At 40.4% G+C, this 23663-nt stretch overlaps 1 protein-coding gene across 7 annotated transcripts in view; it reads right to left on the bottom strand.

Annotated features, from left to right (window-relative positions):
- GBE1 (1,4-alpha-glucan branching enzyme 1) overlaps window positions 1-23663 on the bottom strand; it is a 205802-nt gene that overhangs the window by 71213 nt on the left and 110926 nt on the right. For 6 of the 7 annotated variants that reach the window (XM_077342361.1, XM_077342357.1, XM_077342358.1 and 3 more), the window contains 4 exons: window positions 16523-16638; window positions 16254-16381; window positions 5303-5401; window positions 1092-1202 (listed from right to left, as the gene is read on the bottom strand). In XM_077342361.1, coding sequence (XP_077198476.1) covers window positions 1092-1202; window positions 5303-5401; window positions 16254-16381; window positions 16523-16638 — 454 coding nt within the window. The remainder of the gene's footprint in view (window positions 1-1091; window positions 1203-5302; window positions 5402-16253; window positions 16382-16522; window positions 16639-23663) is intronic. The other variant, XM_077342363.1, reaches the window with a different exon arrangement.

Here is a 23663-nt window from a genome sequence, read left to right as displayed (position 1 = left end):
TTACCAGACACAGCACAATCCACCCCTTTCCAAAGTTACAAGAGATCCTCACAAGCAACATGGGAAGGAAGTCATAGATCATTTAAGGGAGGAATGAATCGCTGAAAATCCCCATCCAAGCAGCAGTGGAAATGTTGCACTGCATTCAACCCCTGATGTAGAACTTTAAGTATTTGAAAGGTTGTCACTTGGAGGAGGGCAGGATGCTGTTTCCGTTGGCTGCAGAGGAGAGGGCACGCAGTACTGGGTTTAAACTACAAGTACAACGATATAGGCTAGATATCAGGAAAAACATTTTCATAGTCAGAGTCGTTCAGCAGTGGGATAGGCTGCCTAAGGAGGTGGTGAGCTCCCCCTCACTGGCAGTCTTCAAGCAAAGGTTGGATACACACTTTTCTTGGATGCTTTAGGATGCTTAGGGCTGATCCTGTGTTGAGCAGGGTTTGGACTAGATGGCCTGTATGGCCCCTTCCAACTCTATGATTCTATAACTGCAACCAAGAGTTGACCTTTGACCGTAATTTTATTTCAAAAAATAACTTTTTCAAATCTCACCAAATGACCGCAGTGGGGTCTATCCCCCCAGCCTCAGTCTTCTATGTGCAATGTATAGATAACATATACTTTATATGTATTTATTATATTTATATACCGCCCTCCCCGAATGCTCAGGGTGGTTCACATAAAACAGAAACAATACAGATAACTTAGATTAACAATAATGAGGTGATAACAATATGCAATGTGGAATAGTAGAAAAGTATGGAAAACATTAATTTAACTCACACTGATAGCCCAGTGGGTTAGACGGAATTACGGGGAGTGCCATAGGAGGGAGGCTCAGGAGGAAGGCCCTTGGAAAGTGTTGTTGTTGTAAGCAGAAGAGTAAGAATACATGAAGCACTTCATTAGGTTTATATAAATGCCAACTATTTTTAGTATCTTATTGACAAGATACTATTTATAGATTATTCTAAGGTTTCATAGCTTTGAACTTTGGCAAGCAACACAATGCATTCAAGTATGTACCCACTTTTCAAGTATGTGCCCACTTTTCCAACATTATTTCAAACCTTGCTTTGTTTCAGTACCTGGTCATGACTCTCTGCATATGTAATATATTTTTCTCCATGTCGCCTGTTCGTTAGTGTAAACACTATATTGCCCATATTCCAGTCTTCATCCTTAAACTCCTTCAGTAACTGGAAAACACAATTAGTCTAATTTAGTTGTGGTTCTATTGCATCACATTGTATTTCTGTTCATGATTCCCCCATTAGAAAACTAGCATTAATATTCTGTGACTTACCCAAATTCTAAGTTCTAAAATGGCACACACATACTTTTTGCTGTACCAAATGGACTTCTTGTTTGAACTGTATGACATTTTTACACTCATATTTTCTTTTCCTCCCCAAATAGCTGCCAACTGCTGATTCATAACTAAGCATTTTAATGTCATTTACATTGATTTTCTCCATACCTCTGCAAAACAGGGAGGGCTACTTGTCATAGCGGTAATAGTTGACTAAATGTGGCAGTTCTGCTGCTAAAACTTCCTGGTTCTTGTTATGCAATACTGCATAATCCTCTGATGATTGTACTGGCTCAGATTTAACCTTTAAAAAGGAGAGTTTCACAGGGTATTTCACTATTTGGCACACAAAACAAGAAAAGCTTGGAGCAAGTTAAAATTTAATTATTATTGAAATAGGCTAATCTGTTATTAGAGTGTGACATAAGGGAAATTCGGAATTTTGTTGTTGTTGTTTTTTTACTTCATATCACAAATTCAGGAAACCGACTAGGCTATACAGGACTAACATGGCTTAACTTCATATATCAAATTGGATCTTTACCACATTAAAGTTTGGTTGGAAAATGCATTCTTGATTTATGAAGAAAAGTTGTGCTGATGACCTTCAAATCAAGTAAAGAATGGAAACAGAGAGTTATATATGAGTGTTCTCCTTTTCAGAAAACAGAACAAAAAGTATCACCAAGTAACTGTCAGCAGCACTTGTTAAATTTATATATCAGTGTTACATTCATGACAGCCCACATAAAAGGGTATCAAAAGGTACCTTATTGAAAAGTATAACAACCTTTCTGCATCACAGAGACTGTTCACTCTTCTTGATGACCCACAGACCTTTTGTCACTCTCTTTCCCACCCCATACCATGGGAAAAAAACATAGGAGTTCAGGAGAAAGCCTACTACAAGCAATTACTAGAACTGATGCTAGTCACACATTTCTAGAAATATACGAAATGTTCTTAGAAACACAGCATTAAAGAAAAGTCTGTCTTTAGGTAAGACAAGTTAAACTTATATCAAAATTCCAGTCTGTGGTATCACATTTGTAGAGGTTAGAAGTGTTATTGGTGCTCTGAAATAAAGCACATTCATAAACCGTGGTGGTGGTGGGAGTTATTCTGAATTTGACAACCCGTATAAAACCGAATGAAATAAAACCCGAAGCAAAACATCATCAGGACCTCCTCTCCACCCGCTAGTAGTGGGAGGGAGGGGGGGGGGAAGTTGAGCTGCCATTCTTGCCGTGCCGGTAATATTGGCAATGTTATTATTGTTTTTATGGGGTTTTAATGGGGATTTGTGATATTGTTACCCGCCATGAGCCGCAAGGGAGTGGCAGGATATAAATATAATAATAATAATAATAATAATAATAATAATAATAATAATAATAATAATAATAATAATAATAATAATAATAATAATAATAATAATAAATATTAAGTTTTGAGTGGACAACTGAGACATATCTGTACACCGCCCGTGGCGCCGCGGGCGCCACGGACTAAATAAAATAGTAAGGGGTTCTGGGGCGGGATGTGTCCAGGATGAGGAAGGGTCCGGATTGGACCCTTCCTCATGACAGACAATCAGAGGGACCAATCGGCAGGCGCGAAGCTCTGATTCCCAGCCCCAGTAACTGCGAGCCGCGCGCAGCGCGGCTCGCAGTTGCTCCCGGCCTGACGCGTCAGGCCGGCCCCTGAGGGAGCCCCCGGCAAGACTCCAGCCGCCGAGAACCTCCAGCCGCCAAGACTCCAGCCGCCGAGAGGGAATCAGGGCCAGGCCGCGCCCGCGCGGCCCGATCCGCGGGCGCGGCTCGCGGGTGCGGCCCGATCCGCGGGCGCGGCTCACGGGCGCGGCCGGGCGCGGCCCCGCGGGCGCGGCCGGGCACGGCCCGATCCGCGGGCGTGGCCTCCAAGAAGCAGCAGAAAGAACCCACCCCCCCCAGCCGCAGAAGATCAAAAAAACGCCGAGGAGCCGCCGCAGCCCAGCGCACCACGCCTGGGACTCCCCACCAAAAACCACGAGACGCCGAGGAGCCGCCACCCGCCTCCTCTTTCAGGTAGCCTGTCCCTTGCTCTGTCCCTCGCCTGCCCCTCGCTCTGGTCCCTGCCTGCTAGCGCCCATTGTCTTCTGGATACAATGGGCTTTTTTACTAGTACTAGAATATTTTTCTTATTAGCTTGAGATTATAATGGGTATCTTTAGGGATGTGTTTGAAATCAGATAAGTAATTCTGATGTAAAACTCTGCTGCAAATTTTTCCCCAAATTGAAATGATTCACTCTATAAGAAGGAAATTATTTGAAACATAATCAAACTGGGAAGAATCCTGCTGGATCAAACCAGTGGTCCATCTAGTACAGCATTTCACATTGGCTAACCAGTTGCCCTGGAGGGCCAATAAATAGGGCATAAAACAAGAGTGGCCAAACAGTGGCTTTCCAGATGTCCATGAACAACAATTACCATGTGTCCCTGCCAGGCATGCTTGAAAGCTATAGTTTAGCTACCCTTAACATGGAGGCTAAGGCCTTCCTCCAATGGTCTCTTAGCCCTTGATTGAAGAGCTTTAATGACTCTGAATATGGAGGTTCCATTACTCACCATAGCTGATAGACATTGATAGACCACTAATGATCCACTATACAGTCTAATACCCTAGTAATGCTATTGGTGTTCACAGCTATTACTACCTCCACTGGTCATGAATTTCAGAATTTAATTACTTGTTGAGTAAAGAAATATTTCCGTTCACTTATCCTGTGCTATTTTATTTATTTATTCAGATTTCTATACCCTTCCCTATTGCCCAGCAACTTTGATAGGTGTGCCAAATTGGGTCACCATCTATTATGGGAGAGGGATAAAAGATTCCCCTGCTACATTCTCCACCCTGTGTATAATTTTAAAAATTATGTCCCCCTTAGTCTTCCCCCTCCTAAATTAAGAAGTCCTAGATTCTTCAACCTATCCACTTTATAATCTTGTTTGTCCTCCTCTATACTATTTTTAGTTCAGCAATATCCTTTTTGAAATACAGTGACCAGAACAATACACAATATTCCAGAAGTGCTCCCCCCATGACTCTACCTCTGGGCATTAAGATAATTTTTGTTTTATTCTCAGTCCTTTTCCTAATAATCTCCAGCATGGAATTTGCCTTTTTTTTAGTGCTGTCACATGCTGTATTAACATTTTTCATGAAGCTATGCATTGCAACCTCCAACTCTCTTACAATTTTGTTCTTAGTTAAAAACCCATCACCATACATTTGAATTTAAAACTTTTGATAGAAGTGCTTTTCTTTATCATTAAAATTCAAACACCATTAAACATGGCTTGAATTAATTTTTACCAGTAGAAAGCAACACTAGTAAGTGTTACATGGAAATACGTTTTAACTTTGCTTGAACAACATAACTTCTAAATGTACATTAATCACTTGAATCCAGCCTAGATATCTGTGAGTCAAGGATGAGGGTGTTTTTTTGTAGCTACTTTGTCCTGCTGAAACATCTCCTAAATTCTGCTCCTGGGAAATAGAGCACTCCCTTGAATAGTTTGGAAAATTAGAGGAGTAGTGAAAATCACCCCTCTCCTTGCGCACAGAAATCCTGCAAATATATGTATTTTAAAGTTAAGGGTACTACTAGATAGGTGAAACAATTGACAGAATTTAGTTCAAAAACAAGTAAATATATGCATGAAATATTTGTAATAGAATAATAATGGTTACATATTATGCTGATCTTTGGAGCAGACATAAACAGCATATTTATTCCAACTGGTGCATTAGAAAAGACCTCTACCTTTCTCTATCAGGTCTCCCTTGGATGCACAGAGCCCAGATATAGGGTTATAGTGACTGGGTGACGCTAGTTAATTGAGCATTGTGATTAATCATATGCTGGAGAAAAAAAGCTTTGACTATATTTAACAACACAAAAAAATGAATCCAGAAGAACATATGAAGTTCTGACCTGAATCCATTTGTCAGGAATGGCCATTGCTAGCCGGTAATCAAATCCACTGCCTCCCTCCATAACTGGACAAGCAAGGGCAGGCATTCCAGAAACATCCTTGAAAAATAATACAAAACAGATAAAATCATTATTGGACATATTAACCAAACTGCATCCTGAAAGAAAGTTGACAAGGGTAAATTGAGGGGGAAAGAGTAACAATAATGGATACTGACTAGATCTGGACATAGATCTGGCCTACAAAGATCACTGGTAAATTTTATATTAGTCACTGTCAGGAATCAGGCTGAACCCAGCCAGTAGAGTCCGTGATAAAGACACATCCGAGATCCAACAGGAAGTTGAGAATTCAAGGAAGAACTTTATTTAACAGAAACTACAGAATTGCTAGACAGAGCCAAGATCTCCTAAGCAAAAGATCTTGGCAGTTACCAAGAACAATAGACACTTCAGAGTAGTTATAGGGTACTCTCAATAAAGGAGGGGGAACATAGGCATTTCGGCGGGAGAGCAGAGGGCCCCAAAGGTGCTGGAATTCTCAGACTGCCAGATGGCCAGGGGCTAATCTCTACGGCTATATTTCTGTTGAGACTTTGCTGTCCATACAAGGTCACGAGAATAGTCTGATTAAGTGAAAGGAGGAAGGTGCCCCGCTGGGAAAGTAGGGGAGTCATGGAGCCAGTGGACAGATTTACAGTTTTATGATATCTGGCCTTAGAATCATAGAGTTGGAAGAGACCTCATGGGTCATCTAGTTCAACCACCTGCACTATACAGGACATTCACATCCCAATCGCTCATCTACTGTAACCTGCCACCCCTTTGCCTTCACAGAATCAGCCTCTTCATCAGATGGCTATCTAGTCTTTGTTTTAACATTTCCAAAGATGGAGAACCCACCACCTCCTAAGGAAGCCTGTTCCACTGAGAAACCACTCTAACTGTCAGGAACTTCTTCTGGATGTTTAGATGGAATTTCTTTTGAATTAATTTCATCCCATTCATTCTGGTCTGTCCCTCTGGAGCAAGAGAGAACAATTCTGCTCCATCCTCCTTATGGCACCCTTTTAAATACTTGAAGATGGTTATCAGATCCCCTCTCAGTTGTCTCCTCTCTATGCTAAACAGATCAAGCTTCCCCAACCTTTCGTCATATGTCTTGGTCTCCAAACCCCACACTCCTCTGCTCTCCTCTGGACATGTTCCAGTTTGTCTACATTCCTCTTCAACTGGGCTGCCCAAAACTGAACACAGTACTCCAAGTGAGGCCAAACCAGAACAGAGTAAAGTGATACCATCACCCCCCGTGAAACAACCCAAAATCCCATTAGCCTTTTTAGCCACCGAGTCACACTGCTGACTCATGTTCAATGTATGCTCTACTAAGACTCCTAGATCCTTTTTGCACATGCTACTGTCAAGACAAGTCTCCCCCATCTTATATTGGTGTATTTGGTTTTTCCTACCTAAATGCAGAACTTTACATTTGTCCCTATTGAACTTCATTTTATTCAGTTTAGCCCACTTCTTGAGCCTATCAAGATCATCCTGTATTCTGTTGCTGTGTTCAGTTGTGTTTGCTCCACCTCCCAGTTTAGTATTGTCTGCAAATTTAATAAGTATCCACTCTAATCCCTCATCCAAATCATTTATAAATATGTTGAACAACGTAGGCCCCAGGACAGACCCTTGGGTACTCCATTTGTCACTCTTTTCCAAGAAGATCCATTAACAACTACCCATTAACAACTACCAATTATTGATCCACCTGATAGAATTAGGATCCATACCGCATTTTACCAACTTGTGAACAAGAATATCATGTGGAACCTTATTAAAAGCTTTACTGAAATCCAGATAAACTATGTCCATGGCATTCCCCTGATCCAGCAAGGTAGTCACTTTCTTGAAAAAAGAGATAAGTTTGGTCTGACATGACTTGTTCTTGTGAAACCCATGCTGAGTCTTAGAAATCACAGCTCTCAAATTCCAGCTGAGTGAGGCTGATTGCATGCGGTAATGATTGGAGTCCAGAGAGGTATGTATTCTCATTTTAACTTAATTGTGTTTGGTGGGGAGGGGAGCGATGATGTAGCATAGGCCTGCTCCAGCTCTGCTTCTGGCACTGAGGTGATGTGGTACAGCAGCATAGGCCTACTTCAGTTCTATTTCTGGTGTTGCAGAGATGGGGGCTACAGAGTGGCATAGGCCTGCCGTGGCCCTGTCTCTGAAGGCTTCCACTGCAGGCTCCCTTTGGAGAAGCAAACTGGTAGCTAGCACACAGTGCAGGTATGGTTCTGTTCACACATCATCTGAAAAAAAAATCTCTGCTGTCACTTTCCATGCTGTGAGAATGGCCTGGTGATGTCACATACAGTGGGATTATCTGGGTGATGTCAGCTCAGATGACATGTGATATCTGGGGGTGTGGTAGGAAGGTGACCCCTCCTCTGGGGTTTCATGAAGCCTGAAGAATGTTTCAGCTGTTTCTCAACAGTAGAAAGGTTGAAAAAGGCTGCATTAGACAGATATTCTCAGAATGTTTAGCTCAGATGAACTATCAAGGTGGAGAATAGCAGGGAAGGCAGTTCTGAAGGCATGTTTGTCTTTGTAATGGTGGCTTTGCAAGTGATAGTGAGAACTTTTAACTGACACTCATGACTGATTTGTAACCACGGGAGCAACTGGAGAATAACCATTGATCACTTGCCAAGAAGGATCCTTCTCTTCTGTGGTATGGAGGACATCCTGAGGGTTTTCCCACCAATCAGGGAGTTAGGACTAAGCTTCTTTCCACTTCCTGTCGCCTCATGTGGGACAATCCCCCAATCAGTTCTGGGATTCCAGGAGATTAAATTAACGCTATTAAGAACTGTATAGAAATATCAACTCCCATGTGGGGTTCCTCAGGGAGAAATTCTCTCCTCCACATTGTTCAACTTCTTTATGCATCCTCTGGCCCAGTTAGTCCAGAGCGATGGGTTGGGATGTCACTAATATGCAGATGATTCCCAGCTCTATCTCCTGATGGACTCTCCCCAGCTACATTTGCCAGTTGTTTGGAAGCCATGGCTGGATGGTTGGAGCAGAGTCGCCTGAAACTCAACTCCTCCAAGACGGAGGTCCTATGGATAGACAGGAAGCCGGCAGATGAGGAAGCGCTCCTATCCACCTTGGCTGGCGTCCGACTTAACATCTTGCCTTCGGTCAGGCATCTGGGGGTCATTCTGGGTGCCTCCCTTTCCATGGAGGCCCAGGTTATGGGAGTAGCATGCACAGTGGTTTTCCATTTGCACCAAGCAAAGTTACTAGTGCCCTACCTGTCACCAGATTGCTTGGCCACAGTCATCCATGCAACAGTCATCTCCAGATTAGATTTTTGTAACTCACTCTGTGCCGGACTACCCTTGTCCCTGACATGGAAATTGCAACTGGTGCAAAATGCAACTGCTAGGTTCCTCACAGGACCCTTGGAGAGCCTGTATCCAGCCTGTGCTGAGGTTGTGGCCTGGATCAGGTTGAAGATTTTGGTGTTAGCCTTTAAGACCATCCGTGGTCTGGGCCACTCATATCTGTGGGGCTGTCTTCCTATGGCCCCCACCTGCAGGGCTTTGCACTCTGTGGGTATGAATCTGTTAGTGGTTTCCAGCACAAGGGAGGTATGCCTGGCCTCAACCAGGGCCAGGGCTTTTTCAATTCTGGCCCCAATCTGGTGGAATGATATTCTGGTAGACCTAAGGTCCCTGAAAGAATTTTCACCATTGGGGTGGGTTATATTGGGGGTTTTATTATTCTTTTATGGGGGTTTTTATGTTGGGAGATTTGTTGTGACCCACCACAAGCCATTGCCTGGAAGTGGTGGGATATAAGTGCAAACTTTGAAATGGCCGATGGCTGATCAAAAAAAGGAATTTACCTGAACTATGTGCAAACATACATACACACATACATACATACATACATAAATATCAATGCAACCAAACTTAGGAACTATAACTCTTATACTTTTAACAGGAATGGAAGCAGAAAGGAAAACATAAAAAGTAGGACATAGTAGATCTCCCCAGATTAAGCATAGATAGTGCCCTGATACTCTGATACCCAGTCTTTTTTGCAGCCTTCACAGGAATAACCAATGATGATGAGAGGGAGGGCCAAGATGTCCTCCATACCTCAGAGAGAATAACCTTTCTCAGTAAGTAATCATTCTCCTTTTGAGGATGGAGGACATCTTGATGGGAACTCCCAGAGCAGTTGCTTAATTCCTCGGTGGGACATCACCACTGGCATCCACGATATGCTGCAAGACACACCTAACAAGGTACGCATCTGAATAGCTATACTCATTTAACTTATAATGTTTCACGAAAGTACAAATGAAGGACAATACGGCCACTTTGCAAATTTGTTCAACTGATGCTCTTTTGCTATAGGCAGTGTTGGTTGAGGCTGATCTCACCAAGTAAACTGTGATCCCAGTAGGGGGTCTGTTTCTTTGCTTTGTTGGCCTCAGTGATGCCTACGACTTTGAGAGTCGATTACCCAGGCTGACGGAAATCACAAAGATAAACATAGATTATGATTTTCTAGAAGAAGAAGAAGAAGAAGAAGAAGAAGAAGAAGAAGAAGAAGAAGAAGAAGAAGAAGAAGAGTTCGTTTTTATATGCCACTTTTCTCTACCTGAAGGAGTCTCAAAGCAGCTTATATTCGCCTTCCCTTTTCTCTCCCCACAAGAGACACCCTATAAGAGCCCTGATATTACTGTTCGGCCAGAACAGCTTTATCAGAGCTGTGACAAACCCAAGGCCACCCAGCATGTGGGGGAGCACAGAATCAAACCCAAATTAGAAGTCTACACTCTTAACCACTACACCAAGCTGGCTCCCTACACCAAGCTGGCTTCTAACATTTTCTATTCTTATTAGATGTAGATAGATATACCTTGAGGGCTCTCCTAACATCTAATGTATGCCATTGTTTCTCCTTAGGATGTTTTGGATTTGGACAAAAGGAAGGCTCATCTCCTAGGAGACATGGAAGATTGAATTTACCCTTGGCCTAAATTTACCCTTGGTATTGAGGGGTCAGTCCTCAATACCATCTTGTCACATAATTCTGCACTGACTGACAAAGCTCCAAGTTCAGAAATTCTTCTTGGAGAAGTAATTGCAACTAGGAAGAAAGTTTTTAAGTGCAAGAATTTTAGTGGTATGTCTTGTATGAGTTTAAGTGGGGGGATCAATGAGAGTGGAAAGAACTAAATGTAACCTTAATGAAGGGAATCTGTAAGCTGGTGGAGGATCCCTAGATATGGTTCCCTTCAGGAACTGGCTAATGTTGAATGTCTGGAAGTGGGGATCTTTTCTAGTGTGGAGACCACCGTGGCTAAGGCCACTATCTGCCTCCTGCCTTTCTTTCTGTAGGAATTCCAATAATGTTACCATTGGATGTGAGAAGGTACCTTTATGTTTTCACCTGAACCACATGCAAAGGCCTTCCATGTGTAATTGTAGATCCTTTTAGTGGACTCTTGCCTGGATTCTAGGATGGTGTTGACTGTGTCTGTATATATCCTGCCTTCAGCAAATTTTGCCTTTAAATTTCCACCCTGTCAGTTTGAGTCATTCTGGTCGGAGATAACATATTGGTCCCTGTACCAGCATGTCTGGAGAAACAGGAATTGTGAATGGAGTTTGCGTGGATAGCTCTAGAATGGTTGAGAAGAAGACTCTGGGCCAATCCAACACTAGTGCATCTGTCAATTTTGGCATGAAGATGGAAAAATCTTGATGTGAAGCACAGGACCTGGCATAGCAAATAAGTTTATCACCAGAGTTCCAAAATGTTGAGTCAACATTTCGAAAATGTGAGGTTTCAATGACACACTATTACATATCATTTTGGAATGTCCAGCCTTTCCCCCCAACAATTAAGTCTTATTTGATGGATTTATCCTCTAAATACAATTCTAAGTCGCTTATCATTAAATCAATGTTTTCAGAAAAGGATCCTATTAAACTTGCCAGGGTATCCAATGCTCTTGGGAACATGCTCCAAATAAATAACCACTGTTTGTTAACATGGAAACTTAGACTTGTTTTATCTATTTTTAATATTTGTTTTCTTTGGATTGTGATTTTGTATGCCAAAAAAGGTTTATGAGTCTGAATTCCAGTATGTTTATGGGAAGTGGTTCTTTCTGTCTCTGACCTCCAACCCTGTACCATCTTTTGTGCCAAAACTGGGTGTGGCGTGCATTTTCCACACACAAACCAGACAGTGGTGTTCTGTGATGGCAGCAATTATGAGTTTCCCATGATTCCTCTTTGTATAGGGAAGAAGATGGAAAGGATATTAGTGTTCAAAAATTTCAGAATACAAGATAATCTTCCTTGGAATTCAAAATGCTCATAGATATGTCTATTTCGCCCAAATAATTTATGAACAGCCCAGTGTAGGAGAGGCCAGTTGTAACATATGACAGTCTGCCATGGGCCCTGTTAACATCCTTGGACTACAAAGACATGAGAGGTGTCAAAATAATGCAGAGACCACAATACATAGCTGTTAGCTTGGATTTAGACAAGTTATGCAGGCAGGATTTGACTGTATGTTAACGGATGTTTTTACTTGACTTTTGTTAGGTCTTCAAGGCCATGTTCAATCATAGAATTACATAACTATAAAAGGAAATGCTAAGATAAGAAATCTTGTGAGAACATACTATCATATGAACACAGTATCAAATATTCAAGAACATTAACTTAAATAGGCCTAGTTTGTAAACAAATAGTGCAGAGTCTTAGCCCAAGACAAGTAATAAGAAATCTGACCTGTGAATGCTTATTAATTTTAAATAATAAATTATTAATAGAGGATGCAGTGCTGCTACCATTCATTCATCCTTCCATTCAAAAGAGGACTCTAGTCTGATTTCATAACTATTGTTGTTAGCAACAGAAACAGAATCTAAGGATGAAGCAAACATCAGTTTTCTAATATATTTTTCCTGCGGAAAGGAAGAAAGTATTGTGAGTTGGAGAATATTCAGAAAATTGCAGGGGGAAAAATTCTGTTACTTAATTTTATCAGACAGGTCCTTATGGAACAGGACTATACATCAATCCTATCTAGACAAAAGCATACTCCTCTCTGGCGGCACCACTCATTCCATTATCATTACATGCAAGCTCAAATCCATGCTAGCCATTTGTAATTTAGAATGATATCAATAGTTCCTCCTTTCCATTTCCTTTCTACCATGAACATGTGGATCAATTCCACATTTTGTAAAGAAACTCCCACTAGACAGAAAAATGATGTATTGAAATTGAAGTAGTTTTCAATTTAAGTATAATAATTTGAAGTCACATCTTTTTTTTTTAACTTAAATTGCAAACAGGCTTGACTCTGTTTTATTCGTAAAAATACTGATAACCATGCACTGGCTTCCTGATGATCAACTAATTTTATGTGAAATAAACCCCAAATCAATAAGACAATTTTAAGTTTAATACATCCCATAATTGCTTCACTTCATCAGCTTCTGTTTTAAATACTTGATGTTACTGAGATCTTGCCACTAAGTTTCTAAAAAGGAATGGACCACATTAAATTAATACATGAACCAAGGGAAGACTGAGTTCAATTATGACTAAAACCTGAGGTCCCATATCACAAGCTTTCAAGTTGGGTAGAAGTTAAACTTTACCTGGTAAGAGCAGGCCTGGGAAGATTTTGTGTAAGTGTGCATTTGGGTATGATAATAATGCTACTTATTTCTGAGTAATATGAAACTTGGTTGGATTTCATGCATGCAAAACTGCCTTAAGATAATTATTTTCATGCGGTTCTGTCACATTCTGCCAAAATGGTAAAATCAAGGAGGTATTTATGCCGTGTTATTTCTAAACGGTTTACAAGGTTTTTTTTATAGCAGATGCCTAGGGTTCATTCAGTTAGATAATACAGTGACCCAGTAGCATCAGCATGTACTCAACTGAGTACCTGAACTACCTCCAAAAGATAATAGTATTTATATAATACTGTTGGTGCTGAAAACACTTCAGATAAAGTATCTTTTTATAATACTGCCAATTAACTTTGCAAGCTAGACAAGCATTACTCCCATACAAGCATTACTCCCATACAGGATGGGAAGATATTGTGTGTGTATGTATTTGTGGGTTGATGGTCGTACTCACTGGTACCGAGCAGTGACAACTTGGGGGGGGGGGGAGGGATGACTCTCCCAAGCCCGAAGCAGATATTGGTGGAAATATATGAGTACCAGCAACATTTTTTAAACAAAAAAGCATTGAGGATGCAAATAGGATCCACCCCAATAAGTCTCATGAAACCTTTGATCCTTTCAGCCCATTTACCATTCATGGTAAATTTATTTGAATTGTATATCAGCTAACTGCAACATTAGTTATAAATAATAAGGAAAATAAATGAAGAGGAAAAACTTAAGAGATAATTCTTTGCTTGAAATACTCTGCAAATTACATGAGAAATAATTTTGCGGAAGGTTAGCACTTTGGAGTTCACAGTTCTATATGAAAGCAACATTCCTTTGCACCTCAAAATATTTCTGATGAACTCCATCAAATTATATTGATAAATGCCATCTATAATACTAAATTTGCCAATGAATTTGGATAAGTAGGACCAACATTTAACACACACAATTTATCACAAATTAGACTTTTCAGTGATGCATGTATCACTACATAATTGCTATAGAAATTTTAATTGTAAGCTTTCAACACCTTTAATAATTAGAGCAAATTTGCAAATTATAAACAAAACAAACTTACTGTAAGAGTATGAACATCAAAAGACAATTAACTAATGATCACGGTAAATTTTAGATTTATCTTCATTTTCTAAATTTAATGTTTTGAAAAAGAAAGTTATGTTTCTCTCTATTAAAATAATATCAGTATCAACAGGTAATATTTCTAACATACTAATATAATAAAAGGCCTAATGACCTTTTGGGCCTCACAATTTAAGGGCCAATGAATACTCCTGCCTGTGTCGTCCTGCCGCCTGAGTGGCCGTCCACCCAATTAGGCTGCGTCTCCCACTCCTAAACCATCGCATCCAACAGCACTCACTTTGTCTTAGACCACTGACTGAGCTGGCAAGTGCCAGGGTTGCATGGGGGCCCTTCAGGTTGGGCTGGTCTAATCTATTCTACTCTCTCAGGGCTCTCCCACCTCAACTCTGCAAGCACAAACCAGGTCTGAAGGGCCAATAGGGATCGAAAGCTGTTCTAACAAAGATGTCAGCAAGTTTTGTGAATACGTTAGCAAATATTCCCTGTGCTTTTTCTGATAAAATATTGACTTTTCATAATCCCCACCCTCTGTACTTCTGGCCCTTCACATCCCCTCAAACTTGCTGAGGTCTAATTTCTTAATGTCTTCTAATCTAGACAGACGGTCAGCCCAGTAAGGAGCCGCCCAAAGAAGTGGGATCTACAGAATAAAAACAGTCTATCCTCAATGTGCCCCTAAGAAGCCTGAAGTGGTCTTTAAAACCCTGGAAGCTGGTCTCAGTGAGGCTCTGTGCAAAAGAACATGACCAGAGCCAATGAGAATGTGGAGAAAGGAGAGTCAGCCAACCAGAGGGAGAGTCCTCTAAAGCCCGGCCTCCGAGTGTTGTGGGAATTCTAAGGAGAAATCCCTCTGGTTGGGGGTGACCTGAAGATTTCTTGCCAAAGATTTTAATGTTGGACCTATTTTGGCAGAATGAAATAGCTGGGGGGAGGAGAAGAGCAACTCTAGTGTTGGCCTCTGAGAGCCATTGTGGGGTAATAGTTAAACAACAGCGGTCTCTAACCTGATTCTCAACAGGCAGCTGGCCGGATGACCTTTGAACAATCCCAGTTCTCTCAAAGCTCTCTCAGCCCCACCTTCATCACAGGGTGTCTGTTATGGGGAAGGGAAGGCAATTGTAAACTACTTTGAGAAACCTGAGGCCTGCTGGGTGACTTTGGGACAGTTTCAGTTCTCTCAGAGCTCCCTCACAGGGAGTCTGTTATGGGGAGAGGAAGGGAAGGTGGGGGTAACTATTTGAGACACCTGAGGCCTGCTGGGTGACTGAGGCCCATTTCCAGTTCTCTTAGAGCTCTCTCAGCCCCACATGCCTCATTGTGGGGAGAGAAAGGGAAAAGGTGTTTGTAAACCACCTTGAGATTCCTTTGGATAGTAAAAAGCAGGGTACAAAAATCCAGCTCTTCTTCTAAGGGGCAACAGTGAAAGAAGCATGTTGGCACATAACTTTTTATCAACAGTAAAAAAAATGGAAACAAGAAGGAGCAGGGCAAACATGTGTGTACTGTGACTACCCCATGTGGATTAGGGTAGGGGGATGTTTCTGTTTCTGAATTCTGCCTAATTCACACAAGAACGGAAATGAGGTTGAAAGCAGAACAGGGGATAGGGGGAATGGGCTTCCATGTAATCTCCCCCTAAGAAGAGTGTCCAGTCTGATTTTCTCTTCACATATCTGAAGACATAGCTCTTGAAAGGTCATCTGTAACCATGAGCATGCCCTTACAAACTGGATAAACCCTCCCCTTACTCTTCCCACCTGCAAGCTTTAGAGCTCATTATATTCCTTGATACAGTGGGCTTTGCCCCAGTACTACTTATAATGCTGACAAACATCTCTCCAAAATGGATGATTTTAAAAAATCCATCTATTAACAATGTATACAATCCTGTCCTGCTAACAACATTTAAGTACCCATTATTTAAACTGCATATGTTTAAACTTGTATTTAATGTTTTCACTGAAATTTAATATGAAAATATTAAACTGCACACAAGTATATGTAAAGATAAATTCACATAACCATACTGTTCAGTTATGTTACCTTTCAAATAATCGAACAAACGAAAATTTAAGAATAAAAATATGTTCTAAAAATTACCTCAGCTATTGTTATACATTCTGGATGTAAGGTATGTATCATGTGATTTGTCATCATTAGGTATGCCAAAGCATCTTCATCAACCTGCATACCAAAATATTCATTGTAGTCTCCACTAAAACCTACACCTGAAAAGAAAAAAAATGCAGGAAAGTCAAGGGAAATGAAGCAAATCAAGTTCACCCTACATCTCCAAAAGAAATTATCAACAAATTAAAGAATTATTGTGCCACTGGATTATGATATGGACAAAAATCTATCAGACGTACCAATTCCATGATGGTGATAAAGCATTGATGAAACACCATCAAATCGAAAGCCATCAAAACCATATTCTTCTATCCACCATCTTAAGTTTGAGAGAAGAAATCGCAGAACTTCCCAGCTGAAATATTAATAGCATCTCATCAGTATCAGTACTAAGGCATATTGTACAAACAGTTCCAAATGTGTCTGCTTTTGCACCATGGTTGTTTGGAGAGAAAATCAGAAATGAATTAGGGCCCATGGAACACTTGGAGGGAAGGGAGGAGTGGTGGTGAGGAAATGTTTATTAGAGTCAGATAGAGTTTAGAGGTTCCTTAGACAGGATTGGGATCTTCCTCTGGTTCCAGTCACTTGAGATGAAAAGTGGGGGCATTTCATGCCAAAATATTTTAGTGCCTCATCCTGCCAACTCAAACTGTCTATCTAACTTTTCCTATAACAACTTGAACCACATTGATTTTCTAACTGGTACCACCACCTTGGTGACACCATTTGGAAGATGAACAGCAATGTTTAGATTTGTATGAGAGGAGATTAAAGATAGAAAATATCGCTCTATCTTAAGAAAATAAAGACATACAAATGGGAATATTTTATGGTTTTATGGTTTCCTCCATCTGTAGAACATGCTTTCCCTGTATATTTTGTAGTTGGTAGCTGGCATATATTTGTATGAATTCAGAGTGAATACAGTAGCTACATTCACAACAACATTTGAAGCTCCATTTTTTAAGGTGATACCAGTTTCCCATGACTTTATGTAACAGATAATTTATATGTCATACACGTTTTTCTTTTAAAATGGAAACACGCAGAAATCTTTGTCTGGTATATATTCCTTTGCAAATTAAACTATAAGAGGCAATTAGAATGTAAGTAACTCTATGTTAGGAAGAGTTAATATCTTTCTGGATTAGATCGATATTACATAAAATTAAGTTAATTTTACATACAATCATTAGGAATTCTAACATTTCAGTTCTAATGAGTTTAAAATTATAGCTATCACAACTTCTTCACACATACACATTTTGGAACAGAGAAAGAGAACAAGGTTTTTATAATTAATAAATAAACATCACAAGTTTTCAGTCCAGGGAATAAACTCTATCCCCAACATCAAGTTCTATCTATATAGCCACAGTTTGAAAGGGACAGGTTATATGTCATTCAAATGCACTACAATTATTTCTTTATCAAAGTACTTAAATTAGGAAAAGGAAAAATCTTAGCTGATAAACATAAAAGAACTGCACTGGAGAGGAGAGAGAAGTTCTGGGAATATTCATCTGAAGTGAATATAGTAAACTCTGTCCATGGAATTGTTTAAAATTCCAATTGAAATAATTTATGAACGAGGGATTTTTGTGGTTGTTTTAAAAAACATGACATGAAAAAACAGACGAAACACCTTGAAGGTGTTCTAGAACAGCAATTTTCACCCCAGCATGCAGAAGTCACTCAGTCAGTATCCTGATGGCACTTAGAGCTCATGTTGGCTATGATGTAGACATATTTTATATGAAAGAGTGTGAGATACTTGCACCCTTTCTAACCTTCGGCCCATCACACAATATGAAGATGCGGGGGCTAAGAAAATTAACCTTTCTCCAACATTGGTGTCATACAATGTTAGGGCCATAAAAAAATAATTCACTCTGCAGAATTTTTTCTCAGAGTGAAAGGTGGACATGCATGACCTCCCCAAACCTGAGAGCCAAAGGCCACATATATATAATATAATTTAAAGAAGGACAACCACTAAGGAAAACAAAATTGAAAACGGTGTAATCTAGAGGCCGTTCTGGTTGTGCTTATACACATAAATATATAAGAAGAGATAAGAAACGTTTATTTGTATTTATTGTGGAATTGTTTAATATAGCCCGGGATAGGTTCTGTTTTCTGTTACAATAATTTTGAACCGTCCCTTTCTTTTCGTGCTTCACTAATCCTGGACAAAAGGTTGTGTGTGTGTGTGTGGGGGGAGCAGTGATGATGCTGGTTCAAGAGGCTTTTTCCTTTAGAGCACTCTCCACCCCAATGATTAAAGGTAATTGAATGTGTAGGCCTGGTGTGGAAGCCAGTACAGAGTTTAGCTATTTGCCTGGTATACCATCTACCTAACATGAAAACAGATGTCCTGCCAAATTTCCTGGAGCTGGTTACAGTTCCTACGGTTACTGATCCTGGGGGACTACAATGTCCATGTGGAGAAATACAGTTTGGACCTGGTGTTAGTTTTGGCAACACTAGGACTTGCTCAGTTTGTAACTAGTCCCACAGACAAGGCAAATGGATACAAATGGATCCAGTGCAAATTGCAAGAGTACCATGGTTGGATTACTTTGCCCCAAAGGCTCAAATCAGTACCCTATTTCCTCCTTGTATAGATGGCGAGCAAATTTATGTTTGCCCAAAGAGATTAATGGATCCAGTAAGATGCCAAATACATTGTTGTACATCAGATACAACGTAAAAAGGACAGGGAAAAAAGTGGTACAATGTGAAATGGGTAGTGCTTTGCGCATGTCTCATAAACTGATTTAAAAATGCTGTCTGAAACCTCTATCCCCATGCCATTTTACAAGGAATTGTTCTGGCAACAGATAATACTGATTTAAAAGGGGAAAAATGAAAGTGGATTATGTCCTATATCTATACACTGCTGTACTTGGTTGTTCAACAAAAAAGAATAAAATAACTAGTTGCTACTAGTGATGTGCATTTTAATTTTTTTTTAATTGAACCCTCAAAATGTTTGGAATTTCTGAAAAAATCTTGGATCTCGGTACTGGCATGGTATTTGGATCTGGGATTTTTTGCATTTTTTTCCCAAATTTTTCCAGGTCGAGTAGACATAAGAAGAAAAATATGTGTTTAAAAAAAGCTGACCCACAGCACAAGCTAGCACCAGGATCCGCTGTGTCGTGGCTAGCAGATTTCTCCCTGCAGCACAGCAGCTTCTCGTGCAGTTCAGTTTATACCAGATTGCACAAAAAGTCCCAAACATGATCAGCAGAAAGTATGGTTTTTCCACACAGCTGATCCTTGGGCTATCTTCTGCAACAAAGGGACAATAGAAGGCTAACAAACAGCTGAGAGGTGGAAGCAATCTGTTCCCACATTTCTGCTGGTTTTGGATCTACTTAATTTCTGAATATATCCAAGATTTTCTTCTTCTTCTTGTTTCTCAGTTTTCCCACAAAAAGAACAAATATATTTGGAGTGCCAAAATATACTAAAAATACAAATACGTTATTATGGGGATAGTTTTGATTCACCTAGATCTCAATGCACATCCCCAGTTGCCACTTTAAAACTTCCTGATGTTGAGCACTTTCATTTTATGAAGGACAATGAACAGGTCTGTATTTATAGCTTTATTTTATTTCTCAAAGTGTTTAATAATATGCCATTGTCTGCTAGCATCATATATGTAATCAAGCATATGACTTGATTTTGATATAAAAATGACAAAAGGCAGTAGCTAACCAACAGACCAACCAGTTCCCTTTCATTATGTGGTCCTCATGTTCTAAAGAATTTTAGCCGATTCATTAAAGTTTGATCATTATGATATTAAATTACTAGAGAGGCGTAGCTCTTGCTTCTCCCGCTAATATATTTTCTTCCTATAGTGTCCATATACAGGAAATCACATCATTATCCTACCTAATGACACAACTGGTACAAATTACTTTTATACGTTGAATTAAATGAGCAAGGCAGATGAGCAATAAAGACTGAATCAAGACTAAGGCCGATCAAATTTTCTTCCAGGTCTTGTAATATTTTTCCTACCCCTCTCAAAAACTTAAGGGATGTTAAAAAAAATTATATATATATATATATAAAACAACAAAGCACCAGACTGGATCATTGCAGGTGCAGGTCCAGACAGCAGCAAAACGATCTACAGAAAATGTTCTTTATTCCCCCCAAAACAAGTAATAGCACTGAATCCATTGCTATATATATATTCTGAACAGCTGAGGAATTAGAATCCAAAAGGTTATTTCAAATTTCAAGACACAGTCAAAGAAAAACAAGACCTTTTCAAAGATTATTAATTCAGAGCTAGATTTCTGATTTATTAGATTCTCTCCACCCTAAAATTGGAAATCTCCAGATACTAATTTGGATTCAGACACTGTGGTTAAGGCACTCTTCAAATATGAATGAAGGGCTTTGCTTTTCAAGCACGGTTTTGTTCTTTTGTGGATATTAAAAATGAAATACATTTAGTGGGAGTTAAAAAGATCTATTGACTTGTGAGACAGTCTTTTGAACAGTTTGGTAAGGTGGCATATCTTAATAATGATTTAAGATTGATTCAGAGATACATTGAAGGATGAACAGAATAGAAAAGTAGCCGAGCAAAAAGGTTTCCCTCTTGTATGAAATAGCATTTTTTAGCATTTGAAGCTCAAGTCAACAAAAATTGGCTGAGGCACTTGTGATGAACAAATACAAAGCGATCTCCATTTATACATTTGCAGTAATAAAATTAAATTTCCCCCGCTGAGCAACTTCTACAGTTCTGATTTAAGTGTCCCTGCTCAGATAAGAAACATACTTTAAATACGATTAGGATCAAGCCAAAATGCTCATATTTTGCTCCTTTGTTTATAGCCTGCATATATGGAGGGGGGGGGGGTTCAGGGAGAAGGACAGAAGACAAAAAAATTGTATATCAGGTGATGGCAGTGTACTTTCTACCTCAGCTGTGCAGTACCATCCCTTCCTTGAGTAAAAAATGCCAGAATGAAGGCAAGAAAGCACTGGCCTTGCCCATGCCAATAGCCTCATCAGCCAGCTAGATTACTTTACATGTAAATATCTAAAGCCCAAAGAGAGCAAGGGTTTTCTGCTTTCTCGCTAGTATGTTTTTAAATTCAAGCTATGGGTTCTATCCCTGTGATTGGGATATTGGGAATATTTGTGTGTACAGTTTGCACATGTACAGATACTGTGCAGATATATACGGAACACATACAGCAGAGGTGGCGCTAGTGAACTTGTTCAGGAATGGAGGGCATCAAAGAAGTTTTGCATCTAAAGGTAAAGGTATCCCCTGTGCAAGCACCGAGTCATATCTGACCCTTGGGGTGACAACCTCTAGTGTTTTCTTGGCAGACTCAATACGGTTTGGTTTGCCAGTGCCTTCCCCAGTCATTACCGTTTTACCCCCCAGCAAGCTGGGTACTCATTTTACTGACCTTGGAAGGATGGAAGGCTGAGTCAACCATGAGACGGCTGCTGGGATCAAACTCCCAGCCTCATGGTCAGAGCTTCAGACAGCATGTCGGCTGCCTTATCACTCTGCGCCACAAGAGGCTCATGTGCATGAGCCTTTTGCATCTACTCCCTGTCAAATGAGGTGTGACTACACAAGCTTCTGCTATATAATATTAATGTGTAAGTACCACAAGCTTGTTATTTTCACTGTACTTATGGTCCCACAGAGTAGGGCAGAGACCTAGTTGGTCAGGAGACTAGCAGTCAGTTCACAGAGAAACAAAACGGAATTGCATCTAGGTGTAATGGTTCATGTAAGTCACAGGTGCTGTTGAAGAGTGCTTGATCATTCTTTCTTGAAACCTGCAAGCTCATCATTGTATTCTACTATCAAATACAAGACATTTTAAATATTATGTTTGTATTCCATAGAAGGCTCACACACAGTGTTTGCAAATAGTTTTCAGGTAATGTTTCACAGACTTCCTTCTTAAATATGTAATATATCCATGTTACAGTCCTCATATCAAGGGCACAGAAAAGCATTTTGCACACAAACTAGGGATGCCAATCTATAGGTGATAGCTGAAGATTACCTGGATCCCTAGCCTATGGAGATCAGTTCTCATGGGGAAAATGGCTGTGTGGAAAGTGGAATGCATGGCATTTTACTATGCTGTGGTCCCTCCCTTCCCCAACTATGCCTTTCCCAGACTCTGCCCCCCCACAAAGTCCAGACATTTCTCAACCCTGAGCTGGTAACCCTAACTGCACTAAAAGGTATCTTGTCACATTGTTGGACAGAGCCTAGACCAGGGGTAGTCAAACTGCGGCCCTCCAGATGTCGATTTACTACAATTCCCATGAGGCCTTGCCAGCGTTCGCTAGCAGGGGCTCACGGGAATTGTAGTCCATGGACATCTGGAGGGCCGCAGTTTGATTACCCCTGGCCTAGACAGACAGACACTGGACAGGAAGCATGATAAGCAACAAGGTGAACGGAGGCAAGAGGCCAGTTAACGGCTGAGCCATTCCTTTAAAAGGGGCAGCTCAGCCCATGAGTGGGACACTCAGAGCCTCTCTGAGCGACCCGAGTGCAAATTTACAGCCCTGCACACTGTCATCCTGCTGGCTCCCACCCATCCGCATTGGCAACTTGCGGCAGAGCAGTGAGGCGTGGCCACGATTCCTAGGCTTAGAACACAAACCTCAGTGGCTTCTTATGCTGACCTTCCATACTAAGAACTTTATGGCATATTTTTTCTAATCCAGATTTTAGTCCTGAGGGCTAGCCAAGCATGTTGCATCCCCCCCCCCCAATGTACTGCTTAAAAAAGAAAACTTTACAGGAAGAAAAAACAAAGTGTTTAAGCGTTGATTCATCACTTGGTGACTTTGAGCCTGTCGAAATGAAAACTTTCCCTGCTCTTCCTCTGGCCTCTTCAAGAATAAAATAAGACACTTAATACTATAATTTAAAGAAACACAATAACAACAATGCTTCGATTGTGGTATTTGGAATAGACACAGCAGTATAAATAATTTAAACTGTAAAGCACGCACCAGTTAGTCTGCCTGCATTTTCTTCTCATTCTCCCATGTAGATTTCCCTTCCCATCTGGATCTTCTGGGATTTAATTAAAGGAAGAAGTATATTCTTCTTAAAAAGTAGTCCAAAGCTTTGGGTATTATGGTTACTCAGGTCTACTTTGAAATGTCCTCAGCCACTTTTCAATTGTGGGAACAGAAAAATATCGGCATTATTGCACATGCGTACACAGAATATTATAATTTCTCTATGTCTTACTCTATTCTTGTTAGAAATTCAGACCTATCTTGAACAGGTTCGCTGTATAATCTAAAAAGCTAAGGACTAGGTGGGTGGAGAGTGGGCAGGGCCAG

The sequence above is a fragment of the Paroedura picta genome, chromosome 6, assembly GCF_049243985.1.
Source record: "Paroedura picta isolate Pp20150507F chromosome 6, Ppicta_v3.0, whole genome shotgun sequence".
Lineage (NCBI taxonomy): Eukaryota > Metazoa > Chordata > Lepidosauria > Squamata > Gekkonidae > Paroedura > Paroedura picta.
The sequence above is the reverse complement of the archived record's forward strand: the minus strand, read 5'-3'. Positions and strand labels throughout refer to the sequence as shown.